This window comes from Staurois parvus, unplaced genomic scaffold (assembly GCF_062004578.1).
Source record: "Staurois parvus isolate SC_StPar_1 unplaced genomic scaffold, SC_StPar_1.0 ptg000578l, whole genome shotgun sequence".
Lineage (NCBI taxonomy): Eukaryota > Metazoa > Chordata > Amphibia > Anura > Ranidae > Staurois > Staurois parvus.
Window position 1 is genome coordinate 6,601,715 of NW_028318374.1, and position 21,431 is coordinate 6,623,145.

General features: G+C 41.9%; 1 protein-coding gene across 1 annotated transcript in view; it reads right to left on the reverse strand.

Annotated features, from left to right (window-relative positions):
• Nucleotides 1–481: 481 nt before the first annotated feature.
• The window catches only part of USP33 (ubiquitin specific peptidase 33), a 151,952-nt gene continuing 131,002 nt past the window's right edge, over nucleotides 482–21,431 (reverse strand). The window contains exon 24 of the mRNA XM_089692189.1: nucleotides 482–18,486. Coding sequence (XP_089548315.1) covers nucleotides 18,329–18,486 — 158 coding nt within the window. The 3' untranslated portion in view covers nucleotides 482–18,328. The remainder of the gene's footprint in view (nucleotides 18,487–21,431) is intronic.

The following is a 21,431-nucleotide window of genomic DNA, read 5'->3' on the forward strand; positions in this document are numbered from 1 at the left end:
CCCATTGTTGGTGCCAGTGGGAGAAATGGTGACCCATTGTTGGTGCCAGTGGGAGAAATGGTGACCCATTGTTGATGTCAGTTGGCAGAATAGTGTCTCGTATCAGTGGGAGAAATGGTACCCCATTGTTGGTACCAGTGGGAGAAATGGTGTCCCATTGTTGGTGCCAGTATGAGAAATGGTACCCCATTGTTGGTACCAGTGGGAGAAATGGTGCCCCATTGTTGATGTCAGTTGGCAGAATAGTGTCTCGTATCAGTGGGAGGAATAGTGCCCCAAGGGCCAGATAAAGACAAGCAAAGGGCCATTTTCGGCCACTGGGCTGCAGTTTGGGGCCCACTGTGCTATGGGCTACACTTTTGCTCCTGAGTTATAAACCAGACATCTCTTTGTATCATTTAAGCTCTTTCCATGAACTACTGACCTTTGGTCATCACCAGAGCCCAGAGATTATATGATTTATGAGGCAGTAATACAGACAATGGATTAAACTTGTCTTTTATTGACAGTTTACAATGAGCAATTAAATAAACACATTCATAACATGCTTACGATCACATGTAGCCATTCATTGCATTTGTGCAGTAAAAACTGTAGGAACGAGCCACAGAGAATGCAATTTATTATTAAAATACCCCGGGGGTTTTCACCAAATTCTGACCAAGAAAAGACCACCGTCTGGGGACTCCTCTCAGATCAGCGCAGTAGTGGTTATTTTTACATCATTAAAATGTTCTTTTTTAAATTCTTCCCCAAATATTTACACACCAAATACAGAACTGGAGAAACACCAGTAACTAAGATAATCTGTGTTGAAGGTGAAAGTAAAACTTAAGGGGCCAGCACCAACTTCCTAAAAAATTGGAAGCCATAAATCAGGACAGTTAAATATTCAACTTTGTAAATCATTTTCATTACCGTTCTTCTTTCAGTATGCTTCTACTAGAACTTGAAGGATGTTGAAAGTATGATAGTTTTGTAATGAGGAAACTGCAAACAGTTTACTATTATCAAAGTGGAAAAGGAAGAATTGCTCAGTTGCTATATTCACTAGCAGTCAGTTCAAGCTTTAATATTTGTTCAGATAAAGCATGGGAGAGTGAAAGAAATTCTTTTAGGTTGGCATGGACAACCCAAACTTAAAGGGTCACTAAACCCTACATTAACTATATCTGGTCTCCCACAGTACACAAAACATGGAATTGCAATTATTTTAGTAGATATAAACTGCTAAATATCTTTTCCCATCAGCAGTATATAGCAGTCTTGTGACTTCTGTCAGTGTCCAGCAGAGCATATGTTAAAGCTTGTAGGAGGAGTTTTCATTTTGCTCTAGGAGGATACAGAATCCCTGACCTCTATCTGAACAGTGCTGATTGACCCTGTGCTGAACACAAGCACTCTTCCAAAAAAGAGTCTGAGCATGTGCAGAGTGACTCCACACAATATGCCTTATCAGGCGATAAGAGGGGAACACTGGAAACAGGGGAGGATCAGAGAAGACAGGATCAAACAGCCTTTTTACACAATGCAATACAATAAGGATTAATTCCTTAGGTTCCACAGTGAGTATAACAAGCATGCTTTATTTCATATACAGACTGATTTTACTGTTGTGGGTTTAGTAACAATTTAAAACTGAACTTCAGGCACACATCTAAATATACAAAATAAATACACATAAGGCAGTTGTTTTACCTAATAAATAATTTGCATTGCTGCAATTTACATGGGCCTCAGCTCACCTGATTAGCTCCAAATGCTGTCCCTCCTTTAACCAGTCTGAATGCTGGATTGCAAGAGGCTGATGCAAGGTACTTATACTAGCTGCATTGCATTAATACACTAAATTATGTAATAATGAAGATATAGCTGAATTTATGTGTATTTTTATATCTGACCGCAGTTCAGCTTCAAATTCAGCCTGTGCTAATGCTATTAGTAAATGACATTTGGATAGAACAGAAGACCCCTTGAAAATACTTAGGCTTCCCTGAAAGCACCAAAACACAGAGTACCCTATTATGTAAATGGGTACCTCTCTTAGCAGAGCCTAGGGCATGTCTTGTGCTTCCCTACTGACCCATTACATAGATGGGAAGCCTTACTTACCCGCAGGGGGGAGGTCAACCACTGGCTTCCTAGATGATGTTGCTGTTTCCGTAATAGAGTAGGTACCTACTATTCAATCTAAGTGTAGGTCAAAAGTAGTTTTGGATATGGGTGCCAATAATCACTAGAGTGAAGTTGACCATACATGCACTTGTGTTGGCTAGTGTGTCCCGGACACAAACATTTGGGAAGGCATCTGCAGACACCTACCAGTGACTGTCCAATAATGAATTCTCCTGATCAGGTAGCCATCACCATTCATCACCATTTAGCAATTGGTCCCTCAAAGAGTAAAATAAATCCAAGTTCAGGTAGGGTGTAATGACAGGATTTGGTGAATTGCAGTAGTTCCCTACAAATGGCAGTCCTCCAGGGACAGTCCCTCATTTTCCACCCATGCCACAAGTTAAAATGGTTGGCCATGACAATCTTTCGAAATTTGTATCTCTCTAGAGATAATTATACATACATATATAGATCTTGAAAATAAAATATTATTTGCAAAGTTGAGGATTTCACTGCTCAACCCGGTATATAGAAATTAGAAGTTATATTAGAAATATAACTAGGCTATAAATTTCCTAGATATTCAAAATCTTGTATATTTAAAAAAAAAAAAAAAAAAAGGATTTTTGTACTCACCGTGAAATCCTTTTCTTGGAGTCCTTTGAGGGACACCAAGAGCCTTGAAGACTGTTACTAGTTACAGTCATCTCCTTCTTGATCATTACCCACAGGTACCACTCATTCTTAATCCAGACATGACTGGTTACTGATCACATAATGAAGGTATCAGCAAGTAGCACAGGGGATATCTTTAAGCCTCTCATTCAGTGCCTGCAGTAATAACTACATTGTAAGTAACTACACGCAACAGTATTTTTTTTCATTCTAGCACAATACTGGTGAGCTCTATTCTCTGTATATGTATTTTTGGGGAGCTTTTGGGAGTGCCCTGTTCTGAGAATTTTGCAGCTGCCCAATAACACTTTTATCCTTTTGCACTCCAAGCTCTGAAACATTGTGTTTTTTTGTTTAAATTACCTGCAAGCAAAACATTTTAAATGCCGATTTCTGACAATAAGGATCTAAATGAATTATGGAGATATCTGGACAACCAAGGAAACAGAGTCCACGCAACTTTTTTTTTGTTTGTTTGTTCAAGAAGAGGTTGTCTAAGTCTCCCATAGTGGGAATGCCATAAGAAGGCGTGAAAGCAAACACTGGAGCCAGCTCCCTGAAGAAAACATAGAAGAAGCCCTAGCCACCCATAAAGGTCAGAGTAGAAAAAAGAATAGTAGATTTGATGAATACCAAGCACATTTGTGGACTAACAGGTCCCAAGAGTGGGAGACATTTTCTATGGGAAAGTGAACAGTAAGCCAGCTGTGATCCTCCTGAGACCAAACTGACACAGGATCTGGAACAATGACTCTGCAGGATCTCCAAAAGGGGCAGAGGTAGGTCTGTTAATCTGTGCGGTGATAAAGGAAGATAGAAGTTGAGGAGCTGAAGATAGTACAGGGGGGCAAAGGTTCAGTCTATAATCTTGGTATGTCAAACTCTGTACCTAATTACCCAGGAGTCTACAAGGATCAATAAAGGCCACCACATCCTAAGAAAGTAGGGACAAACCTTCACACTTCTTACTTCATGAAGGCTTCTCTGCAGGTTTATCAGGCTTTTAATCCTAGAACTTGCAGTCGGCCAATAGTTGGGATGCCCAAGAATACCTACTCCAGGAGTAGAAGAGAGAAAAGGAGAAGACTCTAGTCTTTACTTAGGTAGATGGGTGCTCTAACTTCCAGTAATATCCTTGATGATCATGTCAAAGGCTGGTCTGAGAAGATGTTGTCTCCCGAACAGGGGCGGACTGACCATTCCAGCATTCGGGCACTGCCCGAGGGCCCGGAGTCAGTAGGGGCCCCCATGAGATGCCCCTGGTACCTTTCATAGGCTTTTTTTGGGTGTGGTTTGAGTGTGGGCGAGGACACAGGGGCCCCATTATCCCCCTATTGCCCGGGGGCCCCATGAGTTGCCAGTCCGCCCCTGAAGACCAAGCAGGTCAGAAAAGCCTTAGATTCAGTGTCAAAATTCCAGAACTTTAATCAGTGTGCTGGCATGTGTATTGCCATAAGACCCTTACAGGACACAAGTCCAGATGCTTCCAGCAGACTAACATATTTGAAGCATAAGGATCCACACACTTTCTTAGGAAAGGATCCACTGCTGCAATGGGAGATTTCTTGACAGATTTGTCATGATTTGACATATTTAAGTGGTTGTAAAGGCTTAAAGATTTTTACCTTAATGCATTATCTGTATTAAAGGTAAAAAGCTTCCAAAGGTCAGCTACCCACAAACCCCCATTCCTAATCCAGCGCTATGCCTAGAGCAGTGATTCTGCTCTCTCTGTCCTAACAGGACATGGAGGCAGCAGCTGAAGCCATTGACTAGTGCTGCTTTCCACCAAATCCTGTGAGGAGGGAGAAGGCAGGGCCAAGCCGCTCTGTCTGTGTCCATAGATGCACACAACCTGGCCTGGGATCAAAGCACTTGCTATGGGGACAGATGGAGAAGAGTAGGAGTGAATAGCGCCAGCAGAAGACCCCAGAAGAGGAGGATTGCAGCCATTGCACGGAGCAGAGAAGTATGACTTTTTTATAAAAAAAAATATAATTTTACAATCAATTTAATGTTACAGCAAGCATAGGGGAAGGGCAAAACCCTGTTAAAAGTGAGCCACAGATGAACCCAGAGTGGGTGTAGACCACTGGGACAAAATCCTTTCCAAATGGGAACGAATCTTGTAAAAATTTGGGGTGCCAAGGGCATGTTCCAAACCCGATAAAAAATAGCCTGAAGACAGCAGGCTGATCCCCTGGATGCAGGGTAGAATATAACACATCAATAAGTGCCGAAAAGCCTTTTATAATTCCGGAGTAAAATCAGAAGACTGACTCCTCAAGGATAATCATCAGGTAGAGACTTGAAATCATAAAAAGTCACTGCAGCCAATGTCTCAGATGCCTCTAAAGTCGCAGGCAGACCACCTATTGAACCTGAGGGGGAAGGTGCAGGAGCATGCTTAGAGCCTCTGCAGTTAGAACTCAGAAACTGGTCATAAAGACTTTGGCCACAAATTCTTGCTTGTCTGCAGATGAGCCCCCCACTGACAAGACAGAGGACTTGGCCTCCCCTGGTGAAGCTAAAGAGGCCTACAACGATAATGTAGACTATAATCATAGAGTAACGGGATTTCAGATGTCAGTACATTTGAATGGCACAGAACAAACATCCCCAGATCTTTAGGGTTGTGTGTGCTTAGGGTCCCCCCCCATTGCAGCAAAACTGTCCCCTCTGCCACCTGACTCTTTGAAATGCAGGATCAGCAGCTGGGAGATACTTCCTTGACTCCGAGTAGTGAGAAAGAGGGAGTTTGAGCAAAACTGCATTTGCAGATCACCAAGCTCAGTCCCTCAACCCCTTCTGAGGTAGGACACAAAGGAACAGGAATTTTTAGGGTGCCCAGCATTCCAAAAGTGAGGTACAGTAATTTCCAGAACACAGCTTGATTGGCCTACTTACAAAGCAAGTCTTAACAGAGAGGGCAAGCACTGAGGCAATGCCAATGGCTATGAATCTGAAAAGCGGTCCGATATGAACTTGTCACCAGGGTGAGGTTTGGAAAGCGCTTTTAATGGAACCCAGTTCCCGAAGGTAGCTTCCAGACTCGTCCCATAACCTCCACATCAGAAGGATGTTGTTCCTATGCCCTATGCTGTTTTTACATACTACTGCAAGTCAACGCAGTTTGTTTATCTGTGGTGACCATATACAGTGTGATTCCCTGATAACACCTTTATAAGTTGAACACACAATTTCAACACGATTGGCTTTCAGAAACCTGTGAACATATAGTCACTTTGTGATCCCATTCATACAATGTGGAACTGAGACATATCATAAAAAAACTGCAAGGAATACCAGAATTTTTGTATGCACCAAAAAAATCCTTTTCTCCAATATTTGAGGGTCACAACACCATAGGTTTACATGAAGGTGACAATATACCCAAATGTATATGTAACTATGGTGCTGTATCCCTCAATGAACATTAAAGAAAATTATACGTGCATTAAAATGTTACTAAGCCCACAACAGTAAAATCAGTCTATATATACAGTGAAGCATGCTGGTTATACTCACTGTAGAACTTAAGGGGTTAATCCTCTGCATTGTGTAAAAAGTATGTTTGATCCTTTCTTTTGATTCTCCCCTTCTACTGTCCCTGACTCATCTCCTGATAGAAAAAAGTCTTGGGGGCAAGCTGCACATGCTCAGTTTGATGTGTATTGCTAGAGAGTTTTTTTTTTTTCTTGGGAGGGTGCATGTGATTAGCACAGGTCATTCAGCACGGTCCAAACAGAAGGTCTGGAGTCCTGCAGTCTCATAGGACAGTGAATGAAAACTCCTCCTACACGCTTTAACCTGTGCTCTGCTGGACGCTGATAGAAGTCAAAAGACTGCTTTAACTGCTGAGGAGAAAAGGTATTTAGCAGTTTATAGTTACTAAAATAATTGCATTTCCATGTTCTGTGTACTGTGGGGGACCAGGTATAGTAAATGCAGGGTCCTGGGTTTAGTAACACTTTACCGTAAAGAGACACTGTTACCAACTTGAAAAAGTTCACATAATAGTACGGAAAAATTAAGTATTTTAAATACTTACGTATGTTTTTTTCTTTCCATACATTTTTTTAAGGTGCAAAGTGCTTTTAAACTTTCTAGAAAATTTGACTATTCCAGGACAGTCAACTCCCTAGCATAGCCATCTCCTGTTTTAGGAATGTCTTAATGACTTTCTGTGCTGGCCCAGCATCTCCGTCCCTCCAGTTACCTCCGTACATAACATTTTCTGTAGCTGCTGGGGTAAGAGCAAAGCAGAATACTATAGTATAGAGTGTCACTTTACTGGTGGTTCTAAGGCTGGCCATACATTGTACAATTTTCTTGTACAATTTTCCTTTAGATTTAAAAAAACCATATAATATGAGGTCAAACCTAAAACACTTTCAATTTGTATGCAATCAGGCAGACCCTTTAACTACACAGGTATATGTAAAGGAAATTGAATAACAAAATGGTATAATGTATGGCTAGCTTAAGTCTGCTGGGGATGCTTACATTAAATCCAGGATGTCTAACCAGAAAGGCTTTTACAGGTAGACAACCTACATAAATCTTTTAAATGCACATATAATTTTATGGGAAGGTTATTGTTGAAATGAATTGTTTGGCAACAGGGCCTCTAAGAATTTGAAATTTAAAAAAGCTGCAAAGACAGAAATATGAAAAGTGTGGTTAAAAACAAACACAAGAGGAAAGAGCAACAGAATAGTGTATTACCTTAAGACTTTAGGGAATAAAAGGATGAGGAAGAGGGTCTCACCCTCAAAAAGTGTAACATGTGCCCTGGTGGATGGACGTGTTCCCAGTGGCTTGTTGGACTGATGCATGTAATTGACTTTTTTTTTTTGTGAGTAGGGTGGCATTCATCTTTTTATTCATTAAAGTCTCCTGTTAATACACTAAGCTGGTGCACTTTCTTCTTGTGTTTGTTTTTACCTACCGTTTCTTCCCCAAATTGAAGAAAGCGGCAAAGGATTTATTTGAAGGGTTATTTTGCTTGCAGTGTGGACTTTCTATATAATTTTTAATGTGACAAATGTGGCTTTACAACCTAACAATTGCAGATCCTACATTTCTACCCTCACAGGTTCACATTGAATTGAACTTGTAATTTATAAGCATGCCTGGCCAACTTTTAGGAGCATTGCCAGGGGGTAGACACCACAAAACGCACCATTCAGAAAAAAGCGCTCTTAAAACCCAACTGAACTTGCAGTTTAAGTGAGCTTAATATATTCTAGGTGCATAGAAGAAACTTTGCATTCTGTGGAGAAGCAGTGGTCTCTCTTCAGAGGTCTAACATGCCCCTTGCTAAGTCAGAGTTAGATCTTTTGAATCAGCATGAGGTATGAGCTTTTTTGATTGCAGCACTATAGGTCTGACTTAGCAAGGGGTGAATTGGACCTCTGCAAAGAGACCACTGCTTCCAGAGCAAGGGTTGTCCTCTGCAGCATGTTGGCAGAGGACAGGCTTTTCTACTCCGGCTATGGCTGCTTTCTAAAGAAAAACTGTAGGACTTTGCACTCTTTTTGGTTTGATAAACCTGAAATGCATTTAGCTAATTTAGGCTGTTCAGTTGGACTTTAAACTAGTTTTGTTTTGTGACCACAGACTGACTTCAGTACTAAATCCTGCCATCCACCATCCCTTCGTCTAATGAGAGTGACTCAGTGGACAAAAGGGCACCCTCATTGGATTGGGAAATGGAAGTGGGTGGGGCTTAGCCCTAAATTTAGGCCCCATACCTAAATATACCTAGGTTTAGCAGACATTGATTTGTCATTTCCCAAAATGTTTAAAATTGACAGGATCACTTTAATGAAAAGCAGAAAGGTGAATGTGTGTGTGAAATAATTTCCTACCATTCCTTCAGTTCTTTTCTGCACATTTAGAAAGTCAAAAACTCAACAATGAGCAGTAAAACCATCTGACTGCATAATAAATAGCATAAAAGGAGCATATTCAGATTTGCTACAACAACCAATTTCCATCTGTCATATGTCTGCTGCAGGCGAAGAAACATATTATTTGTTATGGGTGACAAAGGCAGTCTTTCTTTCTTAGGATCATCAACGTAGAAAGATCAAAAGATGGGAAGAAGTTACTTTACATCTCAAGGGCACAGAGGAGTGCAGCTGGGACCATGTACACCACAGAAATAGTGAATGATTATTGAAATCACATGTAGGCACACATACCTCTGACTCCCTCAAGCTGAAACATGGCCTCAACAACAGAATGTACTGTATATATACATGCCTGCAAAAGCCCAGCTTGTGACTAAAACTGGCCATTTACAGGCAGGTGTCTTAGCAAAAGCATTGGGCAGGTAGGTAGCTGGGTCCCAGGACCACCAAGACCTTTTGCATTTCAATCCCAACTTAGAAGAAGGGTCAATGCGTTGCAAGGGCATTAAATGTTCAGTTCCATTTAACAAGTGATGACTTATTCACATAGCAGTTTTCCAGCATGAAGGTCTGAAGCAATCCTTGCTGCACCTTCGTTAATTCTTACACTAATTCTTACCCTAATGTTCACCAAGTTGTCGCATTTCTTGCAACCATCTTGGTGGGTTTGCAAACCTTAAAGTAAACCTGGGGCCAGGCCATGGACAAAAAGCATTTACATATTACTTATGTTTTATACTGATTAATCAGAAATTGCAATGTGCTGGCAGCATGCTGGAGAGCCAGACCTTTGCTCATTTGAAGATTGCAGCTGTCTGGTTGTCCAACACCCCCCCTGCACACTACTCATGCTCCCTGAGCAACATTGTTGATTAAAGCAATGAACCATAGGTGTGTTGGACTGATGGTGACCTGAACTGTTGCACTCTGTCAGTGGTCTGGGTCTCCAGTGTGCTGCCAGCACAAGGTAGCTTCTTACAATTTAAATCATAAACATAACATTTTAAAAATGCCATTTTCTATACTTGCTGTGTAGTCTGACTGCAAGACAAGTGAAACAACTAGTCTTTAACTGGCTTTTAGTAGCAGTTAATTACCTTTAAAACAAAGCAGTTACTGACCTCTGTAGATCCAAGCACATTGGAGCAACTAATCCTCAACGATCACAACAGAGACCCAGAAGTCATGTTGCAGTCTGTTTCTGAACAGCTTACTGCAACTGATGTTTGTTTACAATGGATGGCTGACAGGCTGCCAAGTCCCTGCTGCCAGAGAAAAGAAAGGACAGAAAAGCAGCAATTTCAGTGCTTCTTAGGTGAAATTTGAGGATGAATTATTCCAAAATGCCTGCAGCCATAGAGGTCAGCAAGGGCTTGTTTGAAAAGGTACTTGATTCATGGTTGTGAATGTAAATGTCTAAATGTCCACAGATTCACGTTAAACAGAACAAGCCAAATGGGCTTGTGAAAAAAAAAATCTGTATATTTTCAGACATAAAGTATTATAATTAGGCATCACCGAGACATTTATATTCACACCCTTATTTAGCATTACTTGCTTTGCCACAGCCTGACTTGCCAGCTTAAAGCAGAAATCTGGAAATGTATTTATTTATATTTTTGCCGTGCAGTGGGGCTGGGTCAGCAATGCACAGGTTAAATGCTTGTTTTGTTCTAGGGGAGAGGACACCAAAGATATCCTCCCTGCACAAGACTGGTCCATTCGGCTCCTGACACCCCCCCCCCCCCCCCCGCAGTCTAGCGGTCTTGTAAATGGACTGTTCTTGAAGTCAGCATGCTCAATGCGTGCTGCACAGTCAGGAACAGTCCACCGTTGGACCGTGGGGGAACGCTGTTTTCTGTAGGATCGGCGGGTCAGGAGAGTATGAGCTTTGTCCTCACCCCTAAAAAAAATAAGCAGCTGATCCATGTAGTGGGGGCAAAGCCCCACTACATAGTAAAAAAAAACAAACAAACTGGAGTTCTGCATTAAGTAGTATGGTACAGACATATCCCAACAGCTGCCTGGCCTCACTTGCTGTCTCCCAGCTCCTAAGAGTGCATATCAAATAAAAGTTTCCTAGTTAACAGGAATGACAACAACTACAAGGCTCTGTTATCCGATACTGTAGTGCACTAGTCATTTTCCTAATAGCTGGGAAACGGAGCAGGACTCCAAGATCCAGTTCAATATATCTGAACTTATTCAGAACATGTCAAGCACAGAACACTGAAACAAAAAGTAGGCAAATTCCCAATAGCAACCAAATTCCCTGCTTCATATAAAAGATTTAAAAAAAGACAGGTTGCTACAGAAAACAACTCTACCTTTGCTGCAGTTTTTGCTAAAAAAAAAAAAAAAAAAGCCCTTTTATGTCACAGGCCGCAAGCACCGGACCTACCGCTGTGTTGTGATCCGTGCTTGTGATCTGGAAACTCTGGTAAAACGCATAATAAAAAATGATTCAAACCACACATTCATGCACTTGTGATGCATTTGATAAATGTACTACAAGGAATTCAATTGCATGCTGGGACCCTACGGCTATTTACAACTCACATCACTTAACTGCTTAGGAAATGTTCTGAAATTTGTAAAAATGCATGATAAAGCTACACATGATGCTTTCAGAAGCCTCATTTTTAAAGCTGAACTCCAAAAGAAAAACCAGCTAAATACACAGCTGAAATGCATATATGTGAAAGGATTTTGCGTGCCAAAAGATCTGTCGTTAGGCCATTGCTCTGCCCTTACCTCCTGTTGGCAATCTCACAGTGCTAGACTGGCAACACCAAGGAATATACTAAAACCTGAACACCGCTAATCCTCTCTTCATGTCTGCTGTGCAGCAGATAACAGGAATCAAATATGAAGACAGGTCTGGATACTTCTATAACCTATACTTCAGCATGATTTCAGAATCATTTTATATATGGAGTTCAACTTTAAATCCCAACCAAAGGTTCCTGCTGTAAGGAAAAGAAACCGATTAAAAACAATTGCCCTAATCACAGACCATCTAACTTCCAAAATTATGTACAGGGTGTTAAATATTTATCCAGGGTAAGGAAATAATAGAAAATGTTCAGTTCAATGCATTAAAAAACAAAAAGAAAAAAAAAAAAAGTGGCAAGATTTCCATAGGTCATCCAGCTGTGGGGATTTCAGAATAGATTATATTACAGCATATTTACTACGGAAATTAGTGACAAAAATAAAGTTTTGAACTTTTTACAAACGTTTTTCATGAAAAGAACGACCAGTTGTGCTTGCAGGTAAATTTCGAACTGTGCTGTCTATCCAACCGGCCCTTGGTACACATGAAAAGGAAAACGGCAGCCAAAACGATTCATCTGGCTTTGGGAAGGGGGCGACGCCTGATACTTTCCCCGGAGAAGCTTGATGTGCAGATATACTGCCCCGTTAATCTACTGCCCTTGCTGCTTATGAACCTGTTACACGGTATAATGCTGGTAAACATCATTGGGGAATCTTCTCAGATAAAGGCATGCGCAGTCAGCAAGGAGGGTGGATGTTGATGGTGAAATTGACGGCAACAAATCTACAAGCCCAGGACACACTATAAGAAAATCAGACGAACAATCAACCGATTTTCCTCGTTTCACAGCAGATCAAAACAGAGGATGGTACTCATTGTACGAAAATTCTTGTACGATGAAGGCCGTTTTTTGTTATCGTTTCTGATCATGCGCAGTCTTTCATAGCTGATTTTTTTTTTGTACAAAAACAAAACACAATAAACGAAAATTGTTCATTCTGTTCACATATGAAAACAATTTTGTCCCTTTGGAAATTTTTGTTTGGAAAGTCTGAATGGAATGTTAAAAGTTACGAAAATTGAACGACCGTGCTTCATATGGAATTTTTCTTCCGATTTTCTCATAGTGTGTACCCCACTTAACTGTGTGTACCAGCTTTATGCTTCTCTCAAATTTATTTGAATCATTTTTGGTGGAGATTTATAGAAACTACACCCAGTCTGGTCTGCTCCATTCAGACGGAGTATGACAGGGCCTGATCTGCCAGATTTTTACTGAACTTCAAGTGCCAGGCATTGAACTACCATCGATCCCCTGGCTTGGCTGTGACTAGCTGAGCTGGCCCTTTCAGCTGAGCTATTATTGAGTTTTCCATGTGTTTCTATGAAGATACTATTGCAGGGCTCACGATGCATTATTTCTGTGCTGAGCAACAGCTACTGGATTCTTCATAGAAATGGAAAAGCTCCCTGAAAGAGGAATTCCAGGTATGATTATTTTATATATAATTGCATTGGTCAAGCTTGCACCAATGTAGCTATGTGTATTCTATACCTGGCTGATGCTCCTGGAAGCAGGAAGTCACGAAGTAGACACCACTACTCCAGGGATCTCCAATTGCTTCCTCGGTCCCACTCCAAGTGTTTGCCCTTCTGCATTCTGAACACAGGAGTTTGGCTGCTAGGCACAGGGACCATTTAGAGAATGCTTTCAATGAATGCAAAGCATTGTGAGATTGGATGAGGTGGAGAGGCGGGGTATGGACATTGCACTTTCCACTTTGTCCAATCAGAGAACACTTTGGCATGAGCGTCATTCAGAGAATGCTTTGCATTTTCTGAATGAATACAAACGGCCAGCCTCCTGCGTTCAGAATACAGCAGGGCAAACGCTCAGTGCGGCACCCAGAAGCAAGTAATCACTGGAGTAGTGGTGTCTACTTCAGTGATTTACAGTTTCCAGGGGCACCAGCCAGGTATGGTATATACATACTTAAGCTGGACCAATGTAACTATGTATAAAATATCCACACCTGGAATTCCACTTTAGCCCTGGTTCACACTGTTCCGAATTGTCATGCGATTTGACCGTTCAAATCGCATGCAATGATTGGCAACGGAACTGTTCTGATGGTTTAGAAAAGTAGTTCCTGCACTACTTTTCCCGATTTGGGGTGCAACTTGCATTTACATCGGTGCATGAAGTCGCACAGATGTCTATGAAGTAGCACCCGAAGTCGCACTGCCATCCGACTTTGAAATCGTGCGACTTCAAGCGAAGCTGCACGATTTCAAATTCGCTCCAGTCTGAACCAGGGCTTAAAGTGCATGTAAGGGCAAAATAAAACAAACAAAACTACATCTCTGCAATGCATGCATATTTTCCAATGTTTTATCCCTTTCTGCAAGTATGGAAACATTTCTGTTGGATCTCCCAGAAATCCAGTGTGCTTGTAACTTCCTGTTTGAGCTGACAACACAATGCCTCTTCTACACCAAACTTCTAACCAGCGTTGTCAGACCTGTCTGATGGTCTACAGAACTCTGCCAATCCCCTAACCTCCATCTGTCCCTCTTCACATGCTTACATTGAATTTTCCCAGTAAAACAATGCTGCTGCCTAGACTCTCAAAAGCCTGCTTGTGCATTGTGCGTAGGGAAATATCTCTTTGGAGATGTAGTTCTGGGGGTGTGCCTACTTCAGTAGGCATTGAGCTGCCAGCAACTGCCCTTACAGGTTGTCACAAGAGGTAAAACAGCTGTTTATCAGTACAGGAGCAAGGTAAAGATGCAGTAATGCTGGGACATGATCTAGAGGGGGCGAGGGAGGTTTGGGGGTAAAGCTGGTTCATGACTGGACATACCCTTTAAAATAGCTTTGGCTGTACTTATCCTGTAGGTCACATTAGTGCAGTTCGTTCTACATTCCTGTGACCTGTTTTCAGCCAACAACGGACTAACTGACGTCACTCAGCTGGTCCAGCCTAGGGAAAGATTCCGACCATATTACTGGTATCCACCCAGATGTCTGGACCGGCACCTAGCTCAGCCTCTCAGCGATCCTAGAGCCTGAGCCAGCCGCTCCTGCCCCCTCCACAGCCCAGCGCTCCAGTGAGCAATGTGGGGGGGAGGCAGAGTAGAGAGCTGGTGGCTGATGTAGTTGGCCAGCTTAAACATGTATTGCAATATGTGTGAACCAAATATCCCTATTTATTGCAGACTCTGCTTGAAAGGGTATATACCAGTATGCAGAGGGCCCTTCAGATTTTCTGGTGACTGACAGTCCCGTCTCGCTGCTCAGAGCAGAGGGGGAGAACTGAGCGATCAGCGGTGTCTGATCGCTCAGTTCTCAAAGCAGAGTTGGCGGGGGATCGATGCTGCGTACATGTAGGGGAGTATAAATGACCTTAGATTACCTAATAAGCCAAGCTCAGCTGTCCAAAGCCATGTTGAGGGTTGGTAGGGTTTGGATGTTTGGGTACAATATAACATCCAATACCTAGTGAAATTCTGGACTCTTCCTCAGCCCACCACAGACCAAGAATGCCATTTAACCTTTGACTGGGGCTACAAAAACCTGTGCTTTTCAATATTTCCTGCCCACCTGGGTTACCAGCATTTAAAAAAATCCATCTATCTTAGACACCAGTAAAAATAAATTTAACTATATAAATATATATTAGAAACATTCACATTTAAGAAAATTCTGACCGAACACGACGAGCATCTTCTACTATTATTATCAAAATAAATTTTTCTTCCTACTTCTACACTAGAGCATGTCATGCACAAATGAAGTCTCAACAGACAAGAGGCTCAAGCGTCATTACCAGAAATCAGACATTAAGGAAACATTTAAAAAATAAAATGACACCAAGAATTGGCGTTTCCTTCATTGGCTCCTCCTACCATTCTCCCACCTGAGTCACATATTAATAAAATTACCCCTCCTGGGCCACAGCAATTTATAAAAATACAATTTAAAAAGGTGCAGAGGAGATTAGAGATGTGCCATCAATGTGTCCAATTTAAAAGTACCTTTTCATTTGTACAGCACACTAAAATTAGTCAAGGATTCCAAAGTCACACGTCGCTACATTCTCAATGCTAAATTTGCCAAGCTAGGATATTAAGAAGCCGATTGGCTGAAGCCCCGGCAGAACAAGAGATAAGAAAGGGGCTGATAGGAGAACAGAGGAGGAAAGTAGAAGCAATGCCCCCCTCCCCTCCAAAAAAAAAAAACAGCTGCAAGCTGTAACTGTTTCATGTTTGCCAATAAGGTGCATTGTGAAAGGTACACTGAGCGCTGGGGGTCTCATTGCCCTTCATGGGTATTTGATAGCCAATCGTCACCCAGCATAGATGTGACAGTCTAATGCTGGCCAATCACAGTTTGACTTTCAGGCAATTCCTGCTGAATCAGAAGAAACTTAAGCTGTGGGTGACCAAGCTCGACTAAAGTTGACTGAAGAATCGAAGGAGCCAGTATAAAATTGTCAGGAAATCAGCAATTGCTATCAGTTGCTGTACCGGTGTTCAGGCAGCAGGGGCGGACTGACCATTTGAAAACTCGGGCACTGCCCAAGGGCCCGGGGTCAGTAGGGGGCCCCATGACATGCCCCTGGTACCTTTTTCATAGGCTTTTTTGAGTTTGGGCAAGGACACAGGGGCCCCATGATCCCCTATTGCCCGGGGGCCCCATGAGTTGTCAGTCCATCCGTCAGGCAAACACATATGTTGTGGCTGTCTGAATACAATTGTGTGGAATGGTGATTCCTCCATTCACGCTGTGCAGCATAAATAGGGGAAATACAGCCATGGATGACTAGCATAAGAAAACACCTGAAAGACAAACAACCGTTGTCACTGGTTCACAATATGTGTTTGCAGAGAATACACTACGGGGTGCAGCTGTATTATCAGCCATTTCTGCATTGGTTTCATGACTCAGGTCTTGGTGAATTTTATGTAAAGGCCAATCTAGTTTTCACTGATGTATATAATACAGGGGCGGACTGACCATTTGGAAACTGGGGCACTGCCCGAGGGCCCGGGGTCAGTAGGGGGCCCCATGAGATGCCCCTGGTACCTTTTTCATAGGCTTTTTTGAGTTTGGGAAAGGACACAGGGGCCCCATGATCCCCTAATGCCCGGGGGCCCCATGAGTTGTCAGTCCGCCCCTGATATAATAAGCCATAGGTGTAAGTGTAAGATTATTTTGGTGCATCAGCAGTAAAGTATGACCACTAAAGATTTATTCTTACAGATTAGTTTGAAGATCCTGAGTTTGCGGTTGTGTTGATGATTATTTTTTTGTGGAACTGCAGCCAACATGTTTTGTATTGGAATGGGGCAAAAAGAAATACTGAGGTAATCAGATATTTTTGCAACCTGTGTTTCTGTTGCAGAAATTTTCCCTAAGGGCTCTTTCACATGAGCGGTTGGTAAAAACAGGCAGCTGAGTTGGACTTTTACCACTCCCTGGGACCCACCTGAATTTTAATATTGCAGCTTGACAGGGCTGTATATGCTATGGCTGTGAATCGTTGTCAAACGCTGCAGCCCTGAGTTCAGAATGCTGTAGTTACAAAACAAACAGCACTGTCTGTCAAACTCACCCAATGACAACAATGGGGCCCCCTACAACAGCAAGCTGTGCTGCAGTCTTTAAAACTTTTCTACTCTGCTGTAGATATGACTGATAATTACTGCTGTGCTGAAACATCATATGCTCTATACACACAACGGCCACTTTATTAGGTACATCTTGCTAGTGAGAAGAAACTCTCCCCCACACCATGACACCACCAGCCTGAATCATTGATACAAGTCAGGATGGATCCATGCTTTCATGTTGTTTATGCCAAATTCTGATCCTACCATCTGAATGTTGCAGCAACCAGTCTGCCCATTCTCCTCTGACCTCAACAAGACATTTTTGTCCACACAACTGCCACTCACTGGATATTTTCTCTTTTTCGGACCATTCTCTGTAAACCCTAGAGATGGTTGTGCGTGAAAATCCCAGTAGATCAGCAGTTTTTGAACTACTCAGACCAGCCCGTCTGCCACCAACAACCATGCCACGTTCAAAGCCACTTAAATCCCCTTTCTTTCCCATTCTGTTGCTCAGTTTGAACGTCAGCAAGTCGTCTTCACCACATCAACATGCCTAAATGCACTGAGTTGCTGACATGTGATTGGCTGATCAGCAATTTGTGTTACCAAGCAATTGACCAGGTGCACCTACTAAAGTGGTCGGTGAGTGTATGCTGCACTAGAAACAGGTATTCTGATTCTGAACAGTCAAAATGAATTTACCCTGCAGGAATACTGTATGCTGCACCCTGTAGTGATTACCCTTATGGAACATACTGAATACAGGCTACAAAAATAATACTATGGGCAAAACTTCTACTTTCCTTCCAGTGTTTATAAAGCATCCCTAACAGAAGGGAGCTGCGGGATGGATAGAAGAAATGCTTGTTAGCCAAACTCACAAGGCATGGCAGTTGGGTCATATGCAGTGCTGTACAAGGAATGTGTCCCCTGCAGCCCAACACATGGCTTCCAATTTACATGTTATTTACAGTGGCAGGATTGAATGAAAATAGCTCATTACATTTACATAGATCATACAAATTAACATGATCATCATACCCCTTTTTCCCTTAAAAAAAACAAAACAAAAAACATAAATAGGATACCTAAAATCACAGCCAACAAAAATGCCCTCTAATGTCATGAATCCAACAAAAGGAATGATTTATACAGTAAAAAAAATAAAGGAAAAAAAATGAGTGACTTCAACTTTATAAATGGCAGTGTCGATAAATAATTATACATTCCGCGTCTCCACATCAATCTTTTCCTCTGACTGGCCCACTTCTGATTCGGTGATTGCGACGCTTTGCCTCAACGTAATTTCAGGTCCCCCTCCATAGATCGACTGAAGGAAGTTCCAGGTTTCTTCTGAGATCTGTCCAGAATCTGCTCCTGATAAGTGATTTTAGAAATTGAGTTTAGGTATATCTAAAAGAGGCATTAATAAGTATTGGATAGACTGAGGAAAGCTGAGAACCTCAGGAATCTGTTGCTATCTCTGCCGAGGTGACAACTCCTTACTTCCTGTCCTGGTGGTCATGCAGGAAGTAAATGTGAAAATCTCACCAGTGGCAAGTTTTATGCCTTCTACATTCTATCCAAAGCTAAAAAAAATTAGTAATATTTATCTTTTTATTTCTGAAGAAAAAAACATGTCATTCACACAGCAGTGATCCGTAACGACGCCCATGAGGTTTGCTGCATTGGATTTGATCATTTGTTTAAATGGACTCCTGACTCTGTGTTTGATCTATCCTAGAGATATTTTGGATCTTATGATTTCTGATTTGTGTGTGCTACAATTCTGTAACTGTATCTGTATATTTTGTATTTATGAAAATGAATATAAACATTTAAAATACCTATAAAAAAAATAAATAAATGGGACCTGTTTAATTGCTTTTGGCACTGCTCAGAGTAGAGGTGAAAGCATATCCCTGTGTTCCAGAACATGGGGTGCAGACTTGTCCTAATACCAATCCAGGGGGCTAGTAATGTAAAGAGGAAAGGATCACTGCTACTCCTGACCAGTCCAGATGAATAAACGATAAACAGCAGCCTCAGCCTACAGTGGGGTGAAATACATCAAGGTGTGTGGCATGGTGGAGACATGTAGGCTCTTTACCATTTGTTCACCTGGGCTGGTTGGGAGTAGTCATGATCCTTTACTCTTTAACCACTTCCTGTCCGGACACTTTTACCCCCTTCCTGTCCAGGGCAATTTTCAGGTTTCAGTGCTATCACACTTTGAATGACAATTGCGCGGTCATGCAACACTGTACCCATATGAATTTTTTACCATTTTTTTGAGACAGATAAAGCTTTATTTTGGTGGTATTTATTCACTGCTGGGATTTTTATTTTTTCTGCTATGTTAATGAAAAAGTCCAAAAAGTTTGAAAAAAAGTGTTTTTCTTATAAAATTTTGCAAATAAATCTTTCATCATAAATCTTGACCAAAATGTATTCTGTTATATTTTTAGTAAAAAAAAAAAGCCAAATTAGTTTATAACCAAAAATTATAATTTTTAAACTTTTTTTAATTTTAATTATTTTTTTTTATTATTATTTATGGGGGTTTTTTTTTTGTTTTTTGTTTTTTTACATACTGTCACCCTAGCAGTACAGTGTCACCATGGTGACACTGTACTACTTGTGGGGGGTGATGAAGATTTTTTTTTTTTACAGTGATTACTTTTACACCCATATAGGATGTAAAAGCAATCATTTTTCTTTCTCTCTGTCTGCAGTCTTGCAGCCATTGAGAAATACTGAGTGAGCTGTGATTGGTCACACCTTGTCACATGGTACAAGGCTGTTGTGAATAGCCTTGTACCATGTGACCTCTGTGATCATTCACAGATTTCACACGTAGTAAGCAATGATGTCACAAGTGACATCTTGCTTACTACATTGCATGTGATCACTGATTTGCCAATCAGTGATCACATGATCGGGACCTCGTACAGAGGTCCCGTCTGACGATCGGTGTTTCACTGTGTCCGGAGGACACAGCGGGCACTGGATCGAGGTGCTGCGCGCTCCCAGGGAGCGCGCACAGCTAGAAAAGGCGGGTGCCGTTTAGGAACGGCAACCCGCCCCTAGAGTGCCACCGCCCTGCCGTTTATAAACAGCAGGCAGACGGCAAGTGGTTAAAGAAATAAATGGGCTACAAATACACCAGAAATCAGACCAGCATCATTTTTAGTAATGCAGCACACCCCACCACGATGTAGTACATAACCATGTGTTATGATACAATGCAAGAGGGTTTTTGTGAAAATGAATGACACTAGTATGTGAATTATGTGTTTCTATTAACCCAATGCAATGGTGTGAGAATGAGCCCTAACACTCACCTTCCACACTGCCCTCAGATCCAAGAATTAGGACCTCTGGCAGTCCCATAAGCTATGGCATCTGGCAGAATCCTCACATCTGACCCTCGTAGATGTATTGGATGCCTTCACCCTGCACATTGTGCTTCAATCCACCAGTTTCAATGTCATTCCTGTGTCATTGTGTGTCCTTTAGTGATGTAAGGGCCAGCAGATGGATCTACAGCATGCGGTGGGAGACCAGAAGAACGATACACCCGGAAATGTCAGATGTGAAGATTCTGCTGGAGACAACAGCTCCGGAAAAAAAAGCAAAGGACCGAGCAATGGGTGATGGGATAGTGGAGTATGAATGCTATTTTTTTTTAGCAGTGTTGTTTTATTTTTTATACTTTAAAAAAAAAGGTAAAAGTGCTGTCTGCACATAGTGATCTACCAATTCCACATTTATACAAGTGAAAAACTGAATTCCAGGAAGCCGTCAGTCATCCATGTACATGCATGTCTCAGCTTACTGGCAGTCATTCTTCATTCATGTTTATATTATTGCTCCATGATCCGCCCATGTCCAGATCTGATATTAACCATTTGATGCCCGGCCAATAGCCGTATGGCGTCCGGAAAAATGCACTAGCTTTCCGGGAGGCCGCCATTTGGCGTACTCCCGCACATGCGCAGTTCGCGCGCTTGCAGAGCCACGCAGCAGCACGATCTGTCACCGGCCGTGTACCTCGGACACGGCCCATGACAGACCTGAGTATCGGCCCCGTTGTATACAATGGATGGCTTCATTCATGCCATCCATTGTATACTAGTGTCTAGCTGTGAATGGTCACAGCTAATCACATGCACATGGCATGTGATTAGCTGTGGCCAAATCACAGCTAAGCACAAAAAAAAAACAAAAAAAAAACACCCTGAATGAATCGATGTCATTCAGGTAAATGCTTGCTGATAGCAAAGTAATTCTTTGCTATAAGCAAATTGTGTAAAAAAAAA